Source organism: Microtus pennsylvanicus, chromosome 3 (genome assembly GCF_037038515.1).
Source record: "Microtus pennsylvanicus isolate mMicPen1 chromosome 3, mMicPen1.hap1, whole genome shotgun sequence".
NCBI classification, from domain to species: Eukaryota; Metazoa; Chordata; class Mammalia; order Rodentia; family Cricetidae; genus Microtus; species Microtus pennsylvanicus.
Genome location: NC_134581.1, coordinates 117,446,996 through 117,471,387, shown reverse-complemented (window position 1 = coordinate 117,471,387; position 24,392 = coordinate 117,446,996). Strand labels below are relative to the sequence as shown.

At 39.2% G+C, this 24,392-nt stretch overlaps 1 protein-coding gene across 1 annotated transcript in view; it reads right to left on the bottom strand.

The window, feature by feature from the left end:
• Positions 1 to 24,392, bottom strand: part of Necab1 (N-terminal EF-hand calcium binding protein 1) — a 150,343-nt gene that overhangs the window by 101,174 nt on the left and 24,777 nt on the right. Inside the window, exon 3 of the mRNA XM_075966928.1 lies at positions 21,612 to 21,720. Coding sequence (XP_075823043.1) covers positions 21,612 to 21,720 — 109 coding nt within the window. The remainder of the gene's footprint in view (positions 1 to 21,611; positions 21,721 to 24,392) is intronic.

The following is a 24,392-nucleotide window of genomic DNA, read 5'->3' as shown; positions in this document are numbered from 1 at the left end:
AACTCTGAGTTAGATTAAAGGCCATTTTCTACAGCTCTTTGAAGAAGTTGAAGATTATCTATCTATACTGAGTATAATCTCTATATATCTAAAGAACCTGATTAGTCTAATTATAAATGACAAACTTAGATGACTATTAGTCTATATAATTCTCAATATCTATCTAACTTAAAGACTAAGACAATAAACGACTGTGAAACAAATGAGGACAATGACCTCCAAATATAAACAATGTACAAATATACATTGCAGTGGGTAAATATATACCAATACACGAACATTATATAAGTATCTTAATCAGAGGTAGAAATGTACACTGCAATATGATAAATATATACAATATATATATGTCAATACATAAAAAATGTTTTAAACAGAGGTAGAAACATGAATGCATACAATAGTCAATACAATTTAACTTTGTATCAATATACAAGAATCTATATCAATATATTTGTCTAACAACAGTAACTCACAATTACAAATCTATTATCCCATCATCCCTCTTTTTTTTTTTTTTCAAAATGATCCCTGAGCTTATAAAATTCCTCCCCCAACCCTCAATCGTATACTAATTATAATCAACCCCTAAATGATGTCCCTAAACCCAAGGGCAAACTTTACTGGGAGAGGGGACGTCGTCCTCTAAAATTACTTCCAGCTGTCATAGGGGCGACGTTCTTTCTGGGGGATCCTGTGAAAGTAAAATGATGGTTAAATTTCAAGATCAATGTCTTTTAAAATTGCAAATAGTCTCTGAGTATTTTGTGGAGGTCTGGCCAGAATGTTGTACAAGATGTGCACCATTTCAGCTAACCAAGTTGGAACTGTCTTGTGCAGCTGGTACCCAAAGCAGGTCTTGTTGTAGCGCTATCAGTATCTGACGTCATATCAACCAGGTGGAGTTGTTGTTATGGGGCCCCATCTTCTGCCTGGAAACTTCAAATGTCACTTCAGGAAAAACTCATTGTTCATTATGAAAAACTTAAGCATTAATCATATAGACATATATAGACATATATATATTCAATGAAAGACATGATAGATATATTCAATGAAAAGTATGATAGATATGAAGAAAAGCAAAGATGTTTTCTAAACTCATATTTCTTTCTGTCCCACATCATGGCTCTTGACATGAGACAGAAACTCCAGAAACTCTGGGTTTTTCTCTTACTAACAGGCTTGGAATTGGAGAGGGACTGAGCCAGAGTCCAACTTCAAAACCAGCTTTATAAATTTAGAAATATGGTTTAATATTACTTACACAACCCATTCAGTTTTCTTGATATTTCCTATCGGGCAGGTATTTTTCCATCTGTCAGTATCCAAACATCCAGGGTCCCTTGAATTTCTCAAAGATGAGTGTTTTCCTGTGGAGATAAGAACAGAACCCTGCCCCCATTCTATATGTTTTTCTTACCACCTGTATGAATATCATCATTGTGGATAAGTTGTCATTTCTCCTTTCCAAGAGGTTTCTCCTCTTCAAATCGAAACTTTATTAATTTTGATGGTATCCACAATTTTTCTTCTCCTGTGGAAACAAGAGCAAAACCCCTTCCCCAACGTAGCACATCTCCTGGCTTCCACTGAGAGGTCAGCACATCTTTGAAATAAATCGGTTGATTTAGTTCAGCAGACTTTTCCATTATCCAATGTCTTTCTGCTGCTGTCGTTCCTTTCTCATTAGCGTTAAGAAAATTCAAGGTTAATAAAGCATTATGTAATCTATTTCTGGGGGTATTTTCGGTCCCTTTCTGTTTGTTCAGCATATCCTTTATAGTACGATTTGATCTTTCTATAACTGCCTGACCTGTAGGATTATTTGGTATACCTGTAATGTGTTTTATATTATAATAATCAAAAAAGCGTTTCATTTTCTTAGATACATATGCTGGACCATTGTCTGTCTTTATTTGTGCAGGTATACCCATGATGGCCATAACTTCCAATAAATGTGTGATTACTGAATCAGCCTTTTCTGAGCTCAGGGCAGTAGCCCATTGAAAACCTGAATACGTGTCTATGGTGTGGTGTACATATTTTAATTTACCAAATTCCATAAAGTGGAACACATCCATCTGCCAGATTTCATTTCTCTTAGTGCCCTTTGGGTTACTCCCTGCAGGCAACGGTGTTTGATTATAGAAAGAACAAGTAGGACATCTCTTTATAATGTCCTTAGCTTGTTGCCAAGTAATGGAAAATTCTTTCTTTAGGCCTTTACTATTGACATGATGCTTCTTATGAAATTCTGAGGCCTGCAACACACTTCCAATCAATAATTGATCAATCTCAGCATTGCCTTGGGCTAGAGGACCAGGCAGACCTGTATGGGAACGGATGTGTGTTATGTACATCGGACAAAGCCTGTTCCTGATTATGTCTTGTACCTGGATAAACAATGAAGTCAACTCTGTGTCATCTGGTATAAATTCAGCGGTTTCAATATGCAAGATAACTCTTTCTGCATATTGTGAATCTGTAACTATATTAAGAGGTTCTTTAAAATCCCTTAGCACCATAAGAATGGCATATAATTCTGCCTTCTGGACAGAATTATAAGGGCTTTGTTCCACCTTACTCAATTCATCTGACTTGTAACCTGCTTTCCCTGATTTATTTGCATCAGTATAGAACGTACGGGCTCCAGTTATTGGAGCATCACGTACAATTCTAGGAAGAATCCAAGAAGTTCTTTTTATGAGGTTAAGTCTACCACTTTTGGGATAGTTGCTATTAATTTCTCCCAAAAAATTAGCACAAGCTCTTTGCCACGGTTCATTGTCTTCCCATAACTTTTTTATTTCTTCAGTAGTAAAAGGCACTATAATTTCTGCTGGGTCTATACCTGCTAGTTGACGAAGTCTCAGCTTACCTTTTATAATTAATTCAGAGACTTTTTCCACATAAGTTTTTAATTTTTTACTTGGTTTATTAGGTATAAATATCCACTCTAAAATAATATCTTCCCTCTGCATTAGAATCCCTGTAGGAGAAATTCTGGAAGGCAATATGACTAGGATGCAGCTAAGATTTGGGTTCACCCTATCCACATGTGCCTCCTGTAATTTTTCCTCAATCATTGTCAGTTCCTTTTCTGCTTCAGCTGTCAGTTCTCTTGGACTATTCAAATCTTTATCACCATCTAAGGTTTTGTTTAAATGAACTATTAGATCAGGTGTTATCCCAACAGCTGGTCGTAGACTGGAAATGTCTCCTAACAATCTTTGGAAGTCATTAAGAGTCTTTAAGCGGTCTCTCCTAATTTGTGCCTTTTGCGTTTTAATTTTCTCTAACCCTATTCTGTAACCTAGGTAATTAATAGAGTTTCCTCTTTGAATCTTTTCAGGGGCAATTTGTAATCCCCACCTAGGCAAGACTTTCTTTACTTCTTCAAACATCCTTTCTAAAGTATCTTTATTTGAATCAGATAACAAGATGTCATCCATGTAATGATAAATAATGGACTTGGGGAATTGTTTACGAATTATTTCCAATGGCTTACTTACAAAATATTGGCACAGTGTAGGACTATTGAGCATACCCTGTGGGAGGACAGTCCATTGATATCTCCTATTGGGCTGAGAATTATTATAAGTAGGCACTGTAAAGGCAAATTTTTCTCTATCCTTTTCTTGTAACGGTATAGTGAAAAAACAATCTTTCAAATCAATAACTATAAGAGGCCATCCTTTTGGTAACAGAGAAGGCAAAGGAATTCCAGATTGTAGTGAGCCCATAGGTTGAATTACTTTGTTGACAGCTCTTAGATCTGTCACCATTCTCCATTTACCAGATTTCTTTTTTACAACAAACACAGGAGAATTCCAAGGGCTGGTTGATTCTTCAATGTGGTGAGCATTTAGTTGCTCCTGCACCAGCTGTTCCAATGCCTGTAGTTTATCTTCAGCTAGAGGCCACTGTTTGATCCATATTGGCTTCTCAGTTAGCCATTTTAAAGGTAGGGCTGTTGGTACCTCTAAAGGTTTGGTATTTGCTGTATGTTCTTGTACAGCCTGAATGGCTAGTGACCTTTTTCCATAATACCTCATCATATCTTTCCCAGAATTATGAGTTCCTGGAACTACAGGAATGTTAATCTGGGTATTCCATTGCTGTAGCAGGTCACGGCCCCATAAATTTATGGCAATATTGGCTATATATGGCCTTAGTCTTCCTATTTGCCCTTCGGGCCCTATGCATTCAACCCATCTTGTGCTTTGTTTTACACGAGATAGGGTTCCAATTCCCAGGAACTGAACATCTACCTCTTGAAGAGGCCAATTCGGATGCCAAGATTCTGGGGTAATGATACTTACATCCGCACCTGTGTCTAATAAGCCTTCAATAAAAGTGCCATTTATACAGACTCTTAGCTTTGGTCTTTGATCATTAATAGAAGTCTGCCAAAATATACGTTTACTCTGTCCAACTGGGTTTTTTGACTCATCCTCCACATGGATTTCATCATTTAGACCAGTATTACTTTTTGCAGCAGAAATTGGAGCTTTTAATTTTCTTGGTGAGGCACGTTCTCCACTGTGACTGGGAATGACTGGGCCACTGTTGGCTTGGGGGCCTGCGAGAGGCCCCTCAAGGAGTTTCCCGACGGTATCGGGTTGCCTTGTTTGTCTGTTGTTGACCTGCATTCATTGGACCAATGTCGGCCTTTACCGCATCTCCTACATATACCTGAAGGCCTAGGTCTCCTATCTTTGTCATTCCCAGAGGAGATAATATTCCTAGAAATTCTGTGCCTGCAATCCCTTTTCAGATGTCCTAATTTACCACAATTAAAACACCTGGCAGTTTGATGTCTCCTCATTGCTGTGGAAATCGCTTCTCCTACCCAAGATTCATCGTTATAGCTAAACGTCTCAACATTCATCGTATGCTGAATCCATTCATCCATAGGTGCTGATCTAGACTTTAAAGGCCCAATTATCTTTTTGCATTCTATGTTTGCATTCTCAAAAGCTAGAGATTCAAGAAGTATTCGTCTAGCTTCTGGGTCTGTTACCCCTATGTCCAGAGCCTTAATTAATCTTTGCAAAAAGTCAATAAAGGGTTCTCTCTGTCCCTGCCTAATTCTGGTATATGATTCAACCCTTTTTGCTGGATCTTGTATCCTATTCCAAGCATTTAAAGCTGCTTGGTGACATAGACACAGTACTTCATCATCATAAAGAGCTTGGACCTGTGGATCAGCATATTCTCCTGCACCAAGAATTTGATCTTGGGAAACCTCAATACCTTTTGCTCTTCCTTGCTGTTCCATATGTTTGGATTCTTCTCTGAAATAAATTCCAAACATCAAGGAAGGTCCATTATCTAAAACTGCAGACACTAACTGATGGAAATCATGGGGGGTAGCTCTAGCATTAGAAGCCCAAGTCCTTATCATTTCCTTTACGTATGCAGAGTGCAAGCCAAAATTAACAATAGCTTGCTTAATTTCTTTTAGATCATTCATTGCTATTGGCGTCCATCTAGCTTCTCTGACTCCCTTTGAGCCTTTAGAAGTTGACGCTTTGTCAGAATTAAGTATAGGGTATGCTGCTAAAACCTTTGGTAAGCCAGTTCTAATAGCTGGTGTTGGCATTGTATTCTGTCCTTGTGCCTTATTACTCTGTTCACCAGCTCCAATCATTTCTTCAATCATTTCAAGTCTTTTTATTATTGTCTCTTTTGAATCCTTAATCTCCTGACCTGCATGAGTTTCTAGTAAAGATTGTATGGTTCTTAGGAGTGCCATGATCTTCCTAAATGATAGAATATGCAAAAAAATACTGAAACCTAGTAACCAGTAAATTAAGTTATCCCCATAGTCATATAAACCTTGCATGATATAACCCATTGTATTGGTAACCAGAACAGTAAAATTCGCGTTGGAAACGGGAACTGCCATATTACCTATTATCCAGCAGGTGGCGCTGTTGCCAAGTCTCGACGAAAACACGGTCCTGTTTCAAAGTCCGCCTAGTATTTGTTAAAAACTGGAAAATGTAAGTTGCTCAACAAAGTAAATGTAATTAAATCAATTCCAGAGATGGAACCAGAAACCAGAATCCAGGGGTAGGGAAGAGCAACCTGGAAGCCGCTTATGCCTCCACGTGACAGAGTCACCCTGAGGGGTTGCAGCTTTCAGCAACCACGTGCTCTGGTTCGCGCCACTTAAGAGCTGTGCTTGCAAGGGAGATTTGAAAACGACTCAGAAAAGAGCAAATCACGCGGGCAGAGACTTCGCGGGCCTGTGGAGTTTAAATCCACAGGCAGCGGCTGAGGAAGCAACTGCTCCCGCCAAGCTGAACAAGCGCCCGCCAAGCCGAACTTGCGGCCGCCAAGCCGAACTTCCGGCCGCCAAGCCGAACTCGCGGCTGCGAGCCGGGAGAGGTTCTAAAACCAAACGTTGGGCGCCAAATGAAGGCGTAAGTCACAAACAATGCCAATTTGGGATTATGATTAATAGGGTGATATTTATTTAAAGGGGAAAAAACTTACAGATCACTTTCAGCCCTCTGCGTAACCAGGAAGGAAGTCAAGTCACCGGCGGAGCAGGAAGTGAAGAGAGAGAGGAGAGGGAAGTGGCTGCTTTTTTAAAGGGAGAGAGACCACGCCCCAAGGGGCTGGTATCTCAGCGACGATAGGCTGGAGGAGTGGGAGGACCTCCCGCAACAAGGAAGGATCTTTCCTTCCACGCCTGAAAGCCAGCTTGCTCAGCTCCTTTCCTTCCTTGATGTCCTTGGAAATAAGTCTCAGGCTGCTGTCACTGTTGCCCAACCAAACCCTAGGAGTGGACAGGGAATCTCAAACAGGAAAACCAGCTCTTAGCTCCCCTATCAGAGGAGTTCCGTGAGATAGTTTCAGTCTTCTCCCTCTCTACTGTGCGAATCTACGCCCTGGAAGAAAGCCCATTTTACAAGGTGTTGTTGCATCTAGAAGACATAATGGGGGGGGGGGGTAGAGTCAGTTTCTGTCAACGGCTTCTCATTTGTAAAGGTCTTTAGAAAAGAAGAGATTAATCCTGCAGGACTCTCTGCCTAAACTAGGCTATTGGTCTCTTTTTGTTGTCCTTTATAGCACCTCTTGAAACAAAACATTTCTATTGATTGGGCATAGCTGTGAACTCCAAAATATCAGTCAAGGGCTTGAGTTCACAGTCACCACACTTTCCCCTGCCGAACCCAAGAGGCAGCAGCAAGCAATTAATTAATCCTCATACCGCGTGGCTCTGTATTCACAAGTACTACCGACTCTAGTTAAACAAACTCCATCTATTTATGTGGCACCTTCTTGGCTGCTAGAACAAACTGCTTAACATTGTCTCCGAGCTTTCACAATCTCCCTTCCAGCACATATCATTAGCTCCACTTAATATTCACAGAGAGTAAAGCACCGCAAAGTCTTCTTGGCCAGAAACAGAATGAAGATTGCTCTTCCAGACAACACGGCAGTGTACAAGGCAAAATCACTGAGTACAAGGCAGTGGGGCAGGATATGATGCGACTTTGGGACAGTTCTCCACTTCATTGTGACTCAGTCTCCTCATGTGCAAAGTGGAATCTACCTGGAGTGTGCTTTCAAGAATGAATTAATTTTTTTTTTTTGATACAGGTTCTCGCCATGTTTCTCTGGCTGGCCTGAAGGTCCAAATGTGTAGAGCAGACTGGCCTTGAACTCACAGAGATCTGCCTGCCTCTGCCTCCCACGTGCTGAGATTAAAGGTATGAATGAATCACACCATACCTGACTCTCAAGATTGAACAAATTAACGACTAAAATATGCTTAGACCTGAACATAGTAAACAGTTCATAAATGCTGACCATTAGTAGTTTTACACACCCCGGGGTAATTATCAAGATCGTTCTAGATCAGAAATGTTTAAACTGACTCAGGAAGACAAGGGGTACAGACCTACAAGAGGGTGCTACAGACGGCATTTGGTCAAGAACAGCTGTAGGAACCTCGTAATTGGCACGCTACCCCTAGGCTTGTCACCTGCTGTCAATTCTCTTCAGTTTGTGTTTCTGCTCTTCACTCCAGCCAGCATCAGGTTTGAGACTCGCCTGTCTCTGCCCTGAACAAAGGGTAGAACTCTGAAAGCCACGCTGGTTCCTAAGCTTGTCCACAGCCAAGGCTCGCCTGGCAAGCATCTCCTCTTAGTTTCAGCTAGAGGGTTCAGGCATGCAGCCTGTCTGAGTCCAACATGCTGCGTTCTCTCACCTAAGGGTGTTCACAAATGCCCTTCTATCTGATTGAGCCCTCCTCTCCTCTCCTCTCCTCTCCTCTCCTCTCCTCTCCTCTCCTCTCCTCTCCTCTCCTCTCCTCTCCTCTCCTCTCCTCTCCTCTCCTCTCCTCTCCTCTCCTCTCCTTTCCCCACTCCCCTCCCCTCCCCTCCCCTTCCCTCCTCTCCTCTTCCCTTCCCTCCTCTCCTCTTTTCCTTCCCTACCATATCTATTTCTTTGCCTTTCTTTATTAATATGCCATGAAAACTCAACCATCAGCCTGAGATTTTGAGGAGCTCTTTAGACCAGGTCAGTGTGCCAACTCCCTCCAAAACACTGCATTTCCCTGTTATAAGAAACCATTTTTTGCTTTGTTTTTATAAAAATATTTTCATACAATATATTCTGGTTGTGTTCTTTGCCCTCTCCAGCTCCTCCCACACACCCCTACCTTTCTATTCACCCAAATTCAAGTTCTCCCTCCCTCTCTCTTTCTCAAACAAAAACGAAAGTAAAACCAACAAAAGCTAATAAGACAAAAATACTAAATCAAACCAAAACAAGCAATGCAGGAAAACAACAACAACAACATGGAGTCCACTTTGTGTTGGCCAACTGTTCCTTGGCACAGGGCTTTCCCTGAGGTGTGGTTGATAAACTAAAACTGATTTTTTTCTTTCCCAGCAGGAATCATTTACAAATAGTTTCTAGGTTAGCAATGGTACTTTGTGTCCACTTTCCCTTCTCCAAGCTTGGAGAAACCACACTGTGTGCCTGCTTTCTCTACTAAAGGATAAAATTCTAGTTCACGGATACACCCCCAGGACCAAACAAAATATCCAGCACTTAGTAAATGCTCAGTAACTCCTTGCTGAAAGACGTTTGGATGGGCAAGACAGAACCGAGTTCATGATTGTGTCTCATACAACAATTTAACCATTCTTTTTTCAGCTCCCGTCAAATGAAAACTGCAATATTTATTATATTTTATCTTAGATTTCAAGGATCAATGTTGCTCAGGTTAAAATTTTGTTTGTTTTATTTGTCTAAATGACGTAAAATCATAAATCGGGCAAACATTTCCTGTGTGGTCTGTTCCTGTAGAAAGGATATTCCTGTCACAAGCTTTAAAATTAAGATAGCCCTTTTCACTTCACAGGGGAAAAAATTACAATTCAATGAAGATGAATCCCAGAAAAAATAAATTAAAAGCATAACCTGATATCTGAGTCACAGCTTCTCCTGAGGCCCAGAAACCATCACGGAAGATAAAGACTGTAGTGGCACAGTGTTTCCGAGACACAGCGTGGTGTTTGCACATGTGAGTTCTCAGGGGCTGTGGCAGCACAAGACCAGGGAAAGATCAAGCCAGCCAAAACGCTAGAGGAGAGAAATGAGCTCAAAGTCCCAAAGCTACAGACAACTGATGACTCACAGGAGAGGGAGGCTCAATTTCTTTTCTGAGACTCTATCCATGCTCCAATAGACAGTCCTACATTCCTACAAGCATGGGTAATGATAAGTGGACTTGTGTTTGTTCAGGGAAGTGGGGGCAGCATACCCTAGTTCTTTCATTGGAATATATATATCTCTGGAGATATCTTTTTAAACACATTATTTCTATAATGATGAGTGGGCTTGTGTTTGTTCAGGGAAGGTGGGGGCGGCATACCCTAGTTTTTTTCATTGGAATATATATCTCTGGAGATATCTTTTTAAATACATTATTTCTATGCATTTTCATGAATCATCCAAGGTATAAATACAATTAATGGACAATAGAAAACAATGAAATTTAAAATATATTGGCCTAAAATCCAATATGGAGAATGCAGAATACAGGTAGGAAATCATAGTAATTAGATAAAATAACAAGCAACAAATTTGATTTTGGATACTGCTTTTCAGTTTTTCTCATTTAAACAAATCCAGTAGACATATAATTTCTTTCCATGAAGTTGGAAAAGGTTGGATGTGTTACAAAAGATAATTTAATATACCAGGCACAGTTTTAAGATTATTATTTATTGTTTCTGAAAAATATAAAATGATAATAAGTAGTAATTCTCTCTGTTTATTTCCTAATCCACAGAAAAGAGTTTGATAATTTTCAAGTAATGGTATTCTATTTCCCTGTCCCTAGTCTTTTCTTCAACAAATGACCTTTGGACACAGTAAGGCAGGAGACCTCCCTGAGATCAATGCATTATACAAGCATCTCTGGCTGCCTAGAAACATTCCTTAACAGTTAGCTGCCTGTAAATAACTTCCAGACATAATGTTGTTTAAAGGATAGTTTATTTGAACATAGCAATTATTTATAATAAAGTAATTCGCAGACATGATAAATTATATTTTATCATCAAAGTTAAACACTGTGAAGATTGTGGGTTACAGTCAAATACGGATGGGAATATCAAGAGGTGAGGGTCTTGCCTTACTTCTCAGTCATGGGGAGTAGAAGACATCACGTATATTGGAACAAAAGTTTGTTTCTATAAGTTATTTGGAAAACAATTTCCTATCCATGAATATGTCAGCTTTTCTTGAATATAAAGTAACTATTCATATCTAAGAGACAGCATGTGTTCCATCTGTTGCAGGTGACGAATGAGCACTTAATGGAGAAATAACCGAATATGTAGGGAATAAATGACTGATTTCATGAGATCTGCGAACTCAGCCAGAATAATCGTTATCAAAATTGACTGGATTTTCACAGTGAAAAAAAACCTCAGCAAAAAGAAATTCTTCACTGTGGTTTCAAGTGAGCCTTTATGCTTTTCAACCCCATGCAACCAGGATGGGAGGATAGAGAAAATCAGTTGTGCAAATCCTCAGCCCTATGGTCTAATAGAGGTAGGTTTCTAATCATTCTGAACCACTCTGCTTAATCTGAAGTTGATTAAAAATAGAATCCTTGAAAATCATAAAAACAAAATGAAACCCCTAAAGCCATTAGTGAATGAGACAAGAACACCAATGTTCTCTCGAGGCTGGTGCTCAGCCTCACCCTATTAGATTTTGGGATAAGTGCTAAATGCCTTTGTTATTTAGTCTATCTTCTTCTTACTGAGAAACCTTTTAAGGCTAGAGAAGAGCATAATATTCTATGTAGTTAGTTAGCACTTCTTCCTAAGCAATAGAAACCATTTTACATATAAATGAAGAACTATTAATATTGGGAAAAATAAATTACTCATTTGTACCTATCTGTGTCTGTTAAAATAGGGAATTAATTCACATTTATACTTTAAATTACATTTTAAAGGTTTTGGTTCACAAGAATAAAGTATTATTTTAAAAGAAATATCCTTTGATACTAATTTGCATTCAGTCTTAAACCAAATTAAGCATCTACTGGGTTCCAAATAAAAGAGCCAATTAAAGAATTTATATGATAGATCCTGTCAGTGGCGTTACTTCTTCTCTGCAACCTATAGGGTCTTAAGTTGTTATAAATATACCTCTGCAAAAATACCTTACATCTAATCAATATACCGTATCTATGTGTCAACCAATTAGTTAACTATTTAAAGTTTAGTACAGTGATCTCAAGTAAACAATGGTTCTTGTTTCAGAAATTATAATTAGATCTGGAGACAAGATTAACAAGATAATAAAACAACTATTTAAAATGACATTATATAATTAGATGGTGCTTTAAGAAGGCATAGATTATGATTACAACACCTAAAAGAAAGATGATCAAGAGAAGCTGGAAAGGTTAATGAATACATCTTAATCATCTTTGTTTTGTTCTTGTTTGGGGCAGCTATTTACATACTGTTGGTAAGTTTTGTAAAAATGGGCTATTCTATTGGTTTCCTTCTTTTAGCAAAGAAATGAAGATCCAATGCAGAGAATAATCTCAATGTGACTATGAAGCGATTCAAGGTCGAGGCTGCCGAATTTGTGAGTCTTACACATACATTGCGGCATTCCTGCATAGTGACTTTGATAAACTTTCATGACTGGCAACTTTACCACACATGGGAGCAAGGATATTCAAGAAAAGAGCACAGCAGGAGGTACAAAAGAGGAGGAATGTGTTTTTCTTCTCATCTCAAATATTTATTAAGCTCACGATATGGGCTGGATATAATGGTAGAAAAAAATCAATGAAAAACAAAGTAGTCAGGATGTCTGCCTGCATGGAGTTCATACTTGGGGGGGGGGAGAGCTTCAAACAATGAGTGCCATAGATCTACAACTGCGATTGATATAGTTACTGCAGAGAAAAGTTTATGTTCCCAAGAAAATGCAGAAAATGCAATCTAATAACAAAACTTAGAAATGGGTGTATGTAATAAAACACATAACACACATTGTTGAGCAATACACATGAAGCCATATTTCAGGTGGTAAAGATTGGCTACAGAGTAGAATAAGGGTAAATAGTAGAAGAAAAGAAAGACAAAAGAAAACAGTTTTCCATCATCAAACTAGAATATATAAATAGAAGCCATTTTAAGCAGACACTCCTGTGATTATGTCAAAGTGACAGGGATCCAGGTGTTCTATGCTCTGACCTGGGAATTTCTGCATTATTTCAGTTCATTTTACAACAACCATGCTATTTTTATTCTCTTATTCATGGGTGACTTAATCTCTCTCAGCGATCTAAAAGAATATTTTGGGCTGAGTAATTAATAAATGACAAAAATTTTATTATCCTAGTTCTTGAGGCTTTGATGGTCAAGATCAATAAGCCAGTGGCTTGGAAGGGGTAACAAGCTCCCAAGAATGTATTCTATAAACGTCCTCATCCCACTGAAGAGGACTCCCAACTGAACCACCTCTCCAGGCCCTCACTGCCTCAAGACATTGCCTGGGAGATTTGAACGCAGGGAGACACAGACAGCTGGGGAAACGTTTTCAGAGGAGTTGTTTTTGAAAATCCTTCACTTTAAAAATTATGATTTCAGGTTTTTGGAATAACTCCTGCCTTAATAACATTTTTTTAAAGAATAATGTGGTTTTAAAAATAGAAACTTTGTACTGAGATAGTTGTGGTGGTAATTTCCTAAGAGCAAATTTTGCTGGTGCGTTGGGTGTGCGGAAAGAAACAGTCTGAGAGGTGAGTACCGTGTGCTTTAGAGAGATGGTTGTTCCACTTTTACTGATTTATTTCATTCATTTGGTTAATAATAGTAAAGTTAGAAAGAAGACAATACTTATGGATAAATAATTTACCCTATGAAGTTTTATTTTGAGTAGCGGTTTATTGCACTACACCTTTAGCAATGCCCATGGCTTCTCATGCTTTCAGTGTTCACGTTCTTCATGGAGACGAATGGATTGCAACCCAAAGGTAGCATCATACTGAAAATGTTTGAACTGCAGCCTCTAATATAGATGATTTAAGAAAACAGTGAAGCTCGGAGGCTTCCGAAGAACAGTGAGAAAATAAAGCGAAGTGAGCGAAGGCGGCCGTGAGAGGGCTAAAAGTAGAAGCTGCCTTCCAGGTATGAAGGAGGAAAACGGGAGAAGAATGGAATTAATGTCCACAGAAAAAAAGAATAGCTTTTCTACAATGTAGCAACTCCCACTTTAAGAACCGAACACAATAGATATAAAAAGAGAGGAGATAAAGGCAGCAATTAAAATAATTGCCTCTCTACTGTACGTCCAAATATATCCTATGGCTGCGGAGCCAGCCATCTTTTCATCAGAATAAGACACTTGAATGTGACTTTTAAGAAAGGCCTTGAAATATTTTGATTTTTGGTATATAAAACAGCTAAAAATATGAAACGTTCTTGAGACAGCATGACAATGAAGGGAGTTTAGATGTTTTTTAACTAGACCTTGGGAAATCCTATACCTCTGCACAAGCTATGCGAGCAACTTCAGCACATCGGTTGACCGGCACTGATGAACTGCGGGCTGTGAATTTGTAATGCATTCTTACAAAGTCTCTGTGAAGATTACACAAAGTGATACAAATAAATGCCCAGACTGTAGCTGTCTAATCACTGAGTCTCTCTATTAGGTTATTAATTGCACATTTCCCTTAGAAATTAAATTTTTTGGAAAAATTTATGTGATACAAAATTTTTGCTTCACTGCTATCTTTATCAGAAAAAATTAGAACCAATTTATTTCTTAAATTATAACTAAGGATAAATCATTTCCCCATAAAATTATCTCTGTTGTACAATTATCTCTGTAGCTCCCAAGGTATGATAATCTTTTTGATTGTAAAGTTGAATTTGGCTTATTAATTTTCTACTCTTCCATGTGGGTTGAGGATACCTCTGTCCCTATCCACACTAGAGGTTGTGGAGCGACTTGATTTAGGAAAAAATCAAGATGCTGTTGACAAAATTCCTTCATGAGAAAGAACAGAGCTTCAAACCAATACTCAAAAATGCATATATTTATTTTTCTTCATTTCTTTGTTAGAGAAAATGATGTTCCAAGTAAGTAATTAGGCTTATCTAATTACTGAAGTGAAAACACATCTTAAAAATAGACGAATAATAAAAAAAGTTCTGTGGTCCTGGGTTAGCTCTAGGACAAATAGAACAAATAACTGGAGATTTGCTAGTAAATTAAAGTGAGTCAGGGCTTTTCAGCTTCTGTGGGCAAAACTATACCTGCAAAGGATAAAGGATGTGATGATGAAGGATTTCTTTCATGAGTTTCTTTCTTTCTTTCTTTCTTTCTTTCTTTCTTTCTTTCTTTCTTTCTTTCTTTCTCTCTCTCTCTCTCTCTCTCTCTCTCTCTCTCTCTCTCTCTCTCAACCTCCCTCCCTCTCACCCTCCCTCCCTCCCTTCCTTCCTTCTTTTCTTTCTTTTTTTGAGACAGGGTTTCTCTGTGTAGCTTTGGTGTCCTTTCTGGAACTCGCTCTGTAGACCAGGCTGGCCTCAAACTCACAGAGGTCTTCCTGCTCTGGCTTCTGAGTGCTGGGATTAAAGGCATACAACACCACCTCCCAGCTGACACAAGTCTTCCTATTCTCTAAATTCTCAAGGAGTTAAACTGGTATGAAATCAACACTTTAATATCTATAGGAGGTGGGATTGTGAAGGAGTAAGTGAATAAATACCAGATGTTACTACATCCAAATGTTGGCAATCATCCTAAATACACAAAGGACACAGGATGGACCCCAAGGCTCAAAGGAGTGGTGTGACAAGCATGGTTCTAGAAGACTGTAGAGAGGAAGGGACTGGTCAGACAAATGGATGGGTAAGTCAAGGGCAAAGGGGCTAATGGGAAGGGGAGGACCATGATACCTTAGTGAGACCAGGATGCCTGTTAGAGCGCAGAGATTTTCCTGACTTTCAGGATTTCTCACTATAAGTAACTTCAGGTTTTTCTGCTGACCCTATTATTAGAATTTTAGCTTCTCTGAGTCTTTTGTTCTTCAAAAGGGGATGGTTATATTTCTTTAAATTATGAGATGATAAAGATTTTTGAGGCAGAGTAAGAAATCCTTTAAACTGTGAGAAATTCAAGTTGTGTCTGCCCAGAATCCATACTTCTCTATTCAGATGCAGCATCCTGGTTTCAGTTCAAACTCTCCTTCTTCCCCTGGAAAAGGGATAAATTGTTCACGTGTGCTCATAATACCAAAGTAGGGCAATGATTCAAAGCCAGGCGTTTGCTTTAGTGGTGCTAAAGAACAGCAGTCTCTCTTATAGTTTTCTGGGCTGTCTTCCAGCCATCCTGACCTCTCAGTCCCTCTGAAATAAGAACTGATAGAGCTGCAGGAACAGGTAAACAAAAACAGGGAAGAGTCTGAGCACCAGCATTCCAGTGCCTGCTGTGCACACACCCTTAAAAGTCGCCTATGGGTTCATCTAGCACGTGATCAAGGTTATAATTTCTTTAAGTTGTCCTTAATTTAGGCTTATGCCACTCACAAAGAAGTCCATCTTTTTATAGTATCATTTTCCTTATTGTGACCTTTTACCAAGTTGAGCAAGGGAGAGAATTGTAGGGTTAAGCCAGCCCCTTAGGGGGCGGGCTTGCCTCAGGCGAATGTTTACTTATAAATTGGGCGCCTGCTTCCTGTTCTCTGCGGGAACCATGGTACTGTAAGTCTAATTTCCCCATTAAACTGTGTATATATTTTACAATCTGTTTTGCATTCATTTACACCGCTACATTTTTGGTGCCCAACGTGGGGGTAGATTAGGCTACCAGAGCTCAGGAAGCGCGCTTTCAATCGCGTAGCCTGCTAGCTAACACAGCACGCTCCCGGGTGCCGCTTTTTAGTTCGTGACTCATGACTCGGGCCCCAGTGCCGAGTCTAAGATACATTCCACACATGCCCAAAGAATGAGGAATATCTGTTCAAAAACTGATTCTCCCTAGCTCTACAGCATTGAGAATCATCCTTCATCCAAATCATACTAAATACCATGTCTCTTAAAAGCAGTTTCCATATGCGGCTGTCTCAAAACTGGAGCCTTTGGGTTTGGACAAAGGATCAACAAACCCTTTACCTAGTTTCTACAGGTAAACTTTAGTCATGCATCAAAACAGACTGTGTTTGATGCTGACTTCTGTTGGCCAGTTTGAGTTGCAAGTACCTTTCTGCCAGGGCTCCTCATCTTAACTATCAAAACTCAACCCTGGCTTGCCCAGGCTGACTACTCTGTTATGAACTTTTCTGGTCATTTGTTCCTTTGGCCTATAGCTCTATCACTTCCCACTTTCTGTATTCTTACTTATGTACTTTTAGCCACTCCATATTTGTAACTGACATCTGGGATTGTGGACTACTCTACTTTTCCAGGTACTAAATTTGTGGTTTTACTTCCCATATCCTCAGTGCCAGTTGAAGGAGATCTGTCTCACTCATGGTTAGAATGGCAATGAGCTTTCTAATCACAATGCCATGCACAACTATACTGCACACCCTCTCAGAGAGCCCCAGTGTTTACATCTCCCCTTAAGCAGTGTGATGAATAACTCAAGGAAGGCAGTAGCATTATCAACCAACTCATCATACTTTAGGAATTAACGGTCATGCATAAATGTAGGCTAAAACCCTTTTTCTCTTTCAGATGAAGCATATCTCTGCCATTTGAAACAAAGCCTTTGATGTAATTACTCTCTAATTATTATGGGATTCTAATCTCATCATTTGTGCATAAAAACTGCTTTCAAATGTTGGAGAGACATGAAATAAAATATTCATATTCCAGATGACCCCAAGGAGCAGACTAAGTAGAAATGAGAGAGAGAGAGAGAGAGAGACAGAGACAGAGAGAGAGAGAGAGAGAGAGAGGAGAGAGAGGGAGAGAGAGAGGGGAGAGGGGGAGGGAGGGAGAGAGAGAGAGAGAGAGAGAGAGAGGGAGGGAGGGAGGGAGAGAGAGAGAGGGAGAGAAGGAGAGAGAAAGAATCAGTTTAGTATAAGAAAGAATATTTTCAATTCCAGAACTAACTCGTTTTAGTAGTCAGTGATATTTCTGTCACTCTGGTGAGCGTCAGTGAGTCAACAAGCACAAGGTTGAAATATCAGTGCTCAGTATCCAAAAAAACCTATTTTAGTCTGGAACAAAGAATCTTCTGTTTGAACGTATGAGTCTCTAGTCATGAGCCCCTCTGTGAGAGTTTGGAATGCTTTTCTTTATGTTCACTTTCTGCATCATGAGCAAAACTTCCATCTGGTCTACCATTTGGTCTAGCCCGACAATCTGGAGCTCCTAAGTGCAGCTCACTGGCAGAATTGCTTTAGGTCTCTAGGGAGATTTTCCCCTGCTTCTGCTATGACTAATACCATAAGGATTTTTGCTAAATTTTCTTATTTTCATCTAACTGATTGCAAAATGTAGCTATGCTGGCTTTCTAGGGAGAGAAAGTACTTTCTGTGTGCTGTGACAGTTTCTCCCCGACCTAACAATTTTACCTCTATTCTTGACTTTTTCCAGGGTGCTGGCCCTCATTTATGAACATCTAGCTATAAATTTAGTTTTTTTTTCTAGTATTATTTTCCCAAAATTTAAATATTCATAGCATTGTGAGTATTCTTTTCTGAATAGGTTTTATTTTCTTTGTTGGGAAGACAAATATGTGTCTAGGAGACATACTCTGCGGCTGGGAGGATTGCAATAAAGAAGGCTAACTGAAATCGTTGGGAGGCTAACGTTTTTTCTCTTTTTAAAAAAGAAAAAATAGGCATGTTTCCCTAGAAAGAAGACAATTAATACGGATACTAAAGCTATAAAGTGTTAATAAGACGAAGGGGAAATTTTCAATTTATTTTGAAATATTAGCTTGTTCACAGTTACTAAATTTAAGTTAGTCTTTAATAATGCCATTCTTCGTGAACAATGTCTTTAATTTCACAATTTTGTCTTCATCAGACCATCTAATTCAAGTATCATATTGTTACAGAAAAACTTTCTGAGTGCTCCTGCCTAATGAATAAAGCCCCTATCAATTAAAATATTAATTTAAAAAGATGATAGAGAGTTGAACAAATGATGCCTTCAAATTTCTCTCCTTCCACTGAGGGGTCTTTTCATTTTTAAAAACTCTGCATTGAGCAAAATGTTGGGGTTAGATGTGTGGGGAATGCAAGTTCTGAGAAACCGTTCGCCACACTCAAAGAGTAACACAGCATCCAGCACAGCATCGAGCAAGAGATGCTGCGGGGATTCACCTTAGGGCGAGATTTCTCAGCACTGAGCTCGAGCTCCTGCTGCATCATGGACGGTGACTGTGAGATGCTTTTGTTAAAAACAAGGGGCAGTGTTCATAGGCTGGCTTGGAAATGAATGAAAAAGTTATCTCAACCAGGGCATCCCTTTTTGTAAGAAATAATTTGCCTAGCTTTGATACATAATGTACATGAAGTTTACTGCATTGTAGATACAAGCCATAATTAAACTTCTCTAAAAGACTGATTTTATGGCCAAGTAAATATTCCACCACCAGACATTGGGAGGGACAAGGACCAGGGAGTTGAGAAAAGTGAAGAGAGAGTTAATTGGTGTGGTTCCACCTCACCAATGTTAATTGGCTTCTGGTGGGCCAGGCTGTACTCATGGCTACATTAGAGCACTTTGGTTGTTGGGTAGCATCAGTATTTGAGAGGATAGCATATGTCCTGAGAAAGTGAGTAGAAAAAAGAGAAATAATTGGCATATAGAGCACAAACTTGGCTCATGCAAGATGAAAGTTGTTTTTTTATAAGCTTAAAATAAAGCTCTGGGATTTCTATGCTGAAGACTGAATTAATGTTTGTAAGAGATCAAAGCTTGACACTGACAACCCATTCTAAGGATGAATTTCATGAATATAATTCAGAGGTCCCCAACTAATATTTTTAATTTTAAATTGATTAAAATTATGCCAGAAAACATGGTTGTTGCTAATGCATATAAGAACAAGCAATAAAAATATACACTTCTTTAGGCTTGTATAAATCATTACTCATCTCAGTTTTTGGTACTCAGTAATCTTAAATGTATGCAAAGTAATGCAAACTATTAAAAACATAAATAAAAGTCAAAATCAAACAAGCAAAACCAAGTGAAAACTTTCTCCTTAAATTGAGTAAATATGCAATAGAAAGATATTCGTGACACCAAATTCTAAAGCCAGAAGCCTCAATAAATGCTCCAAATCCAGATACTTTTAAAACTTGACACATTAAGGAGGAAACCACCAGCATCCTGATGGAGTGTGAGCGTACCAACTTCCAACAGGATTCGGATTCCTAAGACAAAAATGGAGCCTTTGCCTCCTCTGAATCCCTTTCTCCTGATGGCTTCCTTCCATGCACGAATGTTCTATTTCCTCAGAATCCATCCAAGGTTTACCTAAGAGCTATTGTCTTCTTCCATCCCGATCATTTTAGCTGGGTCCTCACTGGAACCACAGTGACTTATAAGACGTTGCTAGACTTCTTGACTAGGTCACCTTCGCCTTGCATAAAGTTGAAGTACTTTTAAAAACTCAGAATATATTATTTCTCATCCAGCCCATCTTTACTCTGTTCCTTCCCTTCCTTTTAGATATATAAATGACACTTTAAGAATCAGAACGAACTCTTCCTCATCTCATGCACCCAGAACTTTATCCATGCCCTTTTTTTTATTTTGTGAACATCTATTTTATTTCTAACATATTATTTTTATTTGTTATTTAGAATTTCACACAATGGAATTACCTGTGGAGTTTTTTTTGTTTTTTTATTCATTATTTGGGAATTTCATCCCAAACTCAACAGCTTCCCAGTCCTCCCAGGCCCACTCCATCAACTCTTGTGTCCTCCCTTCCCTGACCAAAAAAAACCCCACATCAAGTCCATTATGGATTTCCCAGATGCTTATTGGATCATGCCTTCTCTTGACTGAAATGTTCTCTCCACTTTCCTATACTTCTATGCCTAAGTTTCTACTTTCTCTTATCTCAGTTTCTGAGCCACACTGACCTATCCCTTCCTTGGGATTCGCAAATGTCCTGCTACAACATCCTGCGAATACACCAATCGCAGCAGTTTCGATAGTACACTGAAGTTATCAGTTCCTAAATCTAATCCTATTTCTGACAATGAAAGACTTAAGGCATTGCCAATTTAAATTAAAATCTCATTGGAGTCTAGATATTTATTCTTTTAAAAATATTCAACCACTTGAATAAAGGGAATTTAATTTTTAATTTTTTAAATGATTTGCCTCAAGAAAAATGTCTGTTCATAGGTAAAGAGCTCCGGAGCATTGTCTCAGCAGACTGGCTTACTGCCTGGAACCAAGTCAGGGCTTTGCCTACAGCAAAATGAGATCGTTCAGGCAGTAGGCATCGTGGCACGTCTCCAGGCACATTTGAGTCCATGCTCTTTCCTGTTAGATTTGTTTAATTGTTACTGTGAAAAATAATATGATTTGGCTCAGTAATATTAAACAAGCAGTACATTTCTGCTGCTATATTCCTAAAGTCCTCATTATCTCAGCTTGGGGGGACACAAACAGAATCTTCCTAATCCAAAAGAGGGGTCCCCATGGCCCCCCTCATGCACCAACTCTCCAGAGCTATCCTGTGCCTGACATTGCCTGTAGCACTCAAGGAGCAGTCATTTCATCTCAGCATGCCAGTGTAATGCCCAGAAGACAATTTTCAAACAAGGAAGTTTAGATTATACCAAAGATGAACAGATGGATTTTTCTTATCTATTAATGATGGACTATATTTATCATGCCCTCTTTGTTTTGTATTCTATAAAGAGGATGCAATCTAAAATTAATACATAGGAATTATTTGAAAGGTTCTGAAGGGTTTTAGAGCATTTGCATTTTTAGGAAAGGCTATTTCAGAGTCGAACACTACAGAATGTACCCTCGACGTGTCTGAGTGACTCATTCATACCCTCTCCACCTCATTTACGGAGTCCGCCGATAGGAAATATTTCTTACTTGGTGTTGTGTGTGTCAATGGTGTGGAAGAGATCATGTAGTTCTTCTCCACTGAGAACTCCATCTGCAAAATATGCTTTAAATTCCTCAAAGGAAAGTTTCCCGTCATCTGAAATAAGAACACACAGAAAAGAAGCAAATCACTTCAACCTCATGTGCTGGTCTACTCATGGATTTCAAACTTAGTCCAAGTGTCCATTCTTGTTTATCTATGTATGGCACACATAATACACACACACACATATACATACATACATATATACACACATACATATATACACATACACATGTATGCACACCTAGAAGGAAGGAAGGAAGGAAGGAAGGAAGGAAGGAAGGAAGGAAGGAAGGAAGGAAGGAAAAAGAGCTTGAAGTATTAAAAGGAAAAAAATGAACATCCTTCACTGGACAAAGCACACCGATGAATGCATTGATGTATGTCTTTTCCTTTTTGAGTCTTCTTGGTTGGTTTATTGCTATCACAAACATTTAACCTTTAGGAGGACATTTGCCTAACCATAGATAATGATATCCACACAGCAGCATGAAGGGCCAAGCAGACATTTTACTTTCATGACACCAAGCCTACACAGACTCTAGCAGACCACAGGTTAGGTACCGAATGCTTAACAAGTAAATGATTGAACATTTACAAAAGATATGAGTTAACACAATTTTAAAAAACTCTGTTCATCGCTGTACTCATTAAACTAGTGAGTTCTTTTAAAGCCAAACACATATTTCTTATCTGGGACACAACAGCAAAACACAATCAGAATCTAATGGAAGATAAAATGTACAGACATAAGCATAAGTATTTCTGCACAGCTGGAAACAGTGAATTCAATAAGAGACAGACACACTTTAAATATATGGGAATTCGGGTGATGGGTGCCTTTCATTTCTAAGAAGGGGCAGGGTTAGTACCATTTACACCTGACTTCGAATAAAATCTCTAGACAAGCATAGATGGAAAACCCCACATTACCAACGTGCAAAATATCCGTGCAGGACACAGAAACAAATGAAGGAATGAAGAGTGCCCAAGGGAGGGGGAGCATCCTTCCTATGTGGTCATTTCTCAGATTTTTCAGAGAGGCTGCCAAACGACTCTAAGCAATGGAATAAGCCTTTGCATTTATAGCAGGAACTCAGACCAGAGAAACAAGTTGCCCAGAATCACAAAACTCCTCACTGAGACAAACCAACAATCCTGCAATGAACAAAATAGAGTCCTATCATTAAATAAAGAGTCTGATTTCACAGGACCAGACCATCAAGAGTATTTGGAGCACTTTCCCAACAGATGGCCCCAGACTGCCTGAAGTACTATCTAAATGCTGGCTCCTGAGTGCTGTTCAAGCATCAGAATCTCCCAAAGAGCTCAGAGTGTAGGTCAGCAAGATGGATAGTTTGTAACAGCCTGGACAGCCTCTCCTTGCATCACACCCAGGAAACAGCAGGCTGGAATTACTTAATTCTTCAGTAAAGACCTATCGGATGGGGTATTTTTAAGATCCTGGTTTGTGAGACACAGATCCTTGAGATATTTTAATTTCATTTTGTTTTTTCATTTAACAGGCACAACATACAAAGCTTGCTAAGAGCAGAGCAGATGTGGTCATCCCGGTGATAAGAATCTATGTCTGGATCCAGCTTACAAAGCATCCTTGACCTGAGTGACCACCTGGCCCAGTCAGCCCCATGCAGCCGCAGAGTAGCTCAGCGCACTGGCTTCCCTATTGTCCAATCCATGCTTATTTCTAAGTGAGTTATGGGAATTTAGCCCCATACAGACTAGTGTATACCTGCATGTGCATCTTTTTATTTTGACAAAGAAATAAATAAGCCAGTAGAAGGAGAAACTGTTCATAAACTAGATCTAGAGCCAGCTGCGGAAGTTCACACCTGAAATGCTAGCACTCAGGAGGTTAAGGCAGGAAAACCTAGATCCCAATGCTACAAAGTAAGGCCTTGGTATAAGCAAACACACTAATTAGTCAAGAAGATAAGGAACACTAGAGTGAACATGCCATTTTCTCTGTTGTTGCTGTGCTGTGCAGAAATATGACCTTGTAAACTGACTGTGGGATATTTCCTATGGTGACCCTTTAATAGTTCTTGGGCAGGTTGAGTCAGGTGCACCAGTTCAATTAGAACTGGGGTTTCCTGTGCTTCCCATGGGTGAGGCCGGCCTCTAAGGTATGCTTAGAACTAGGGGGAAAGATTTCAAGCAGTAATGCATGTTCTATAAAATAAAAGCTTTGGCTAGCAAGTGCCCTGATGAGAGAGAGAGAGAGAGAGAGAGAGAGAGAGAGAGAGAGAGAGAGAGAGAGAGAGAGAATCTCCTGTTGGCAAATAGGATATATAGAATAAGAGAATGTAAGCATTAAATTGCAGCCCTGGCTCGAGGAGTGGAAAGTGTGTGTTGAAAGCTGTTTTTATCACATGCAGGATTCTTGAAAGTCCTCATGACAGGCTGCCACACTGTAAAACAAGCAATTGCGAAGAATCCCTTTCGAGTAGTTCTAGACTAGTACTAAAACGTTAAACGAAAGCTTAATAGAAAGGGTGAAAAATCCCCTGTGTGATTCAGTATTAATAAGGCAATTATATTTTATTAATATATTTTATTTCAACTTCAGTATTTCTGCTGAAATCTTCTTTTGAAGTGGAGCAAAACAGTAAGAACTTGGCTCCAATTAGCTTGGCTCACGAAATAGGCATGCCTTCAGAGGCCACCTTCCTCCAGTGACAAGGCTTCACTTTTACCACCAGGGC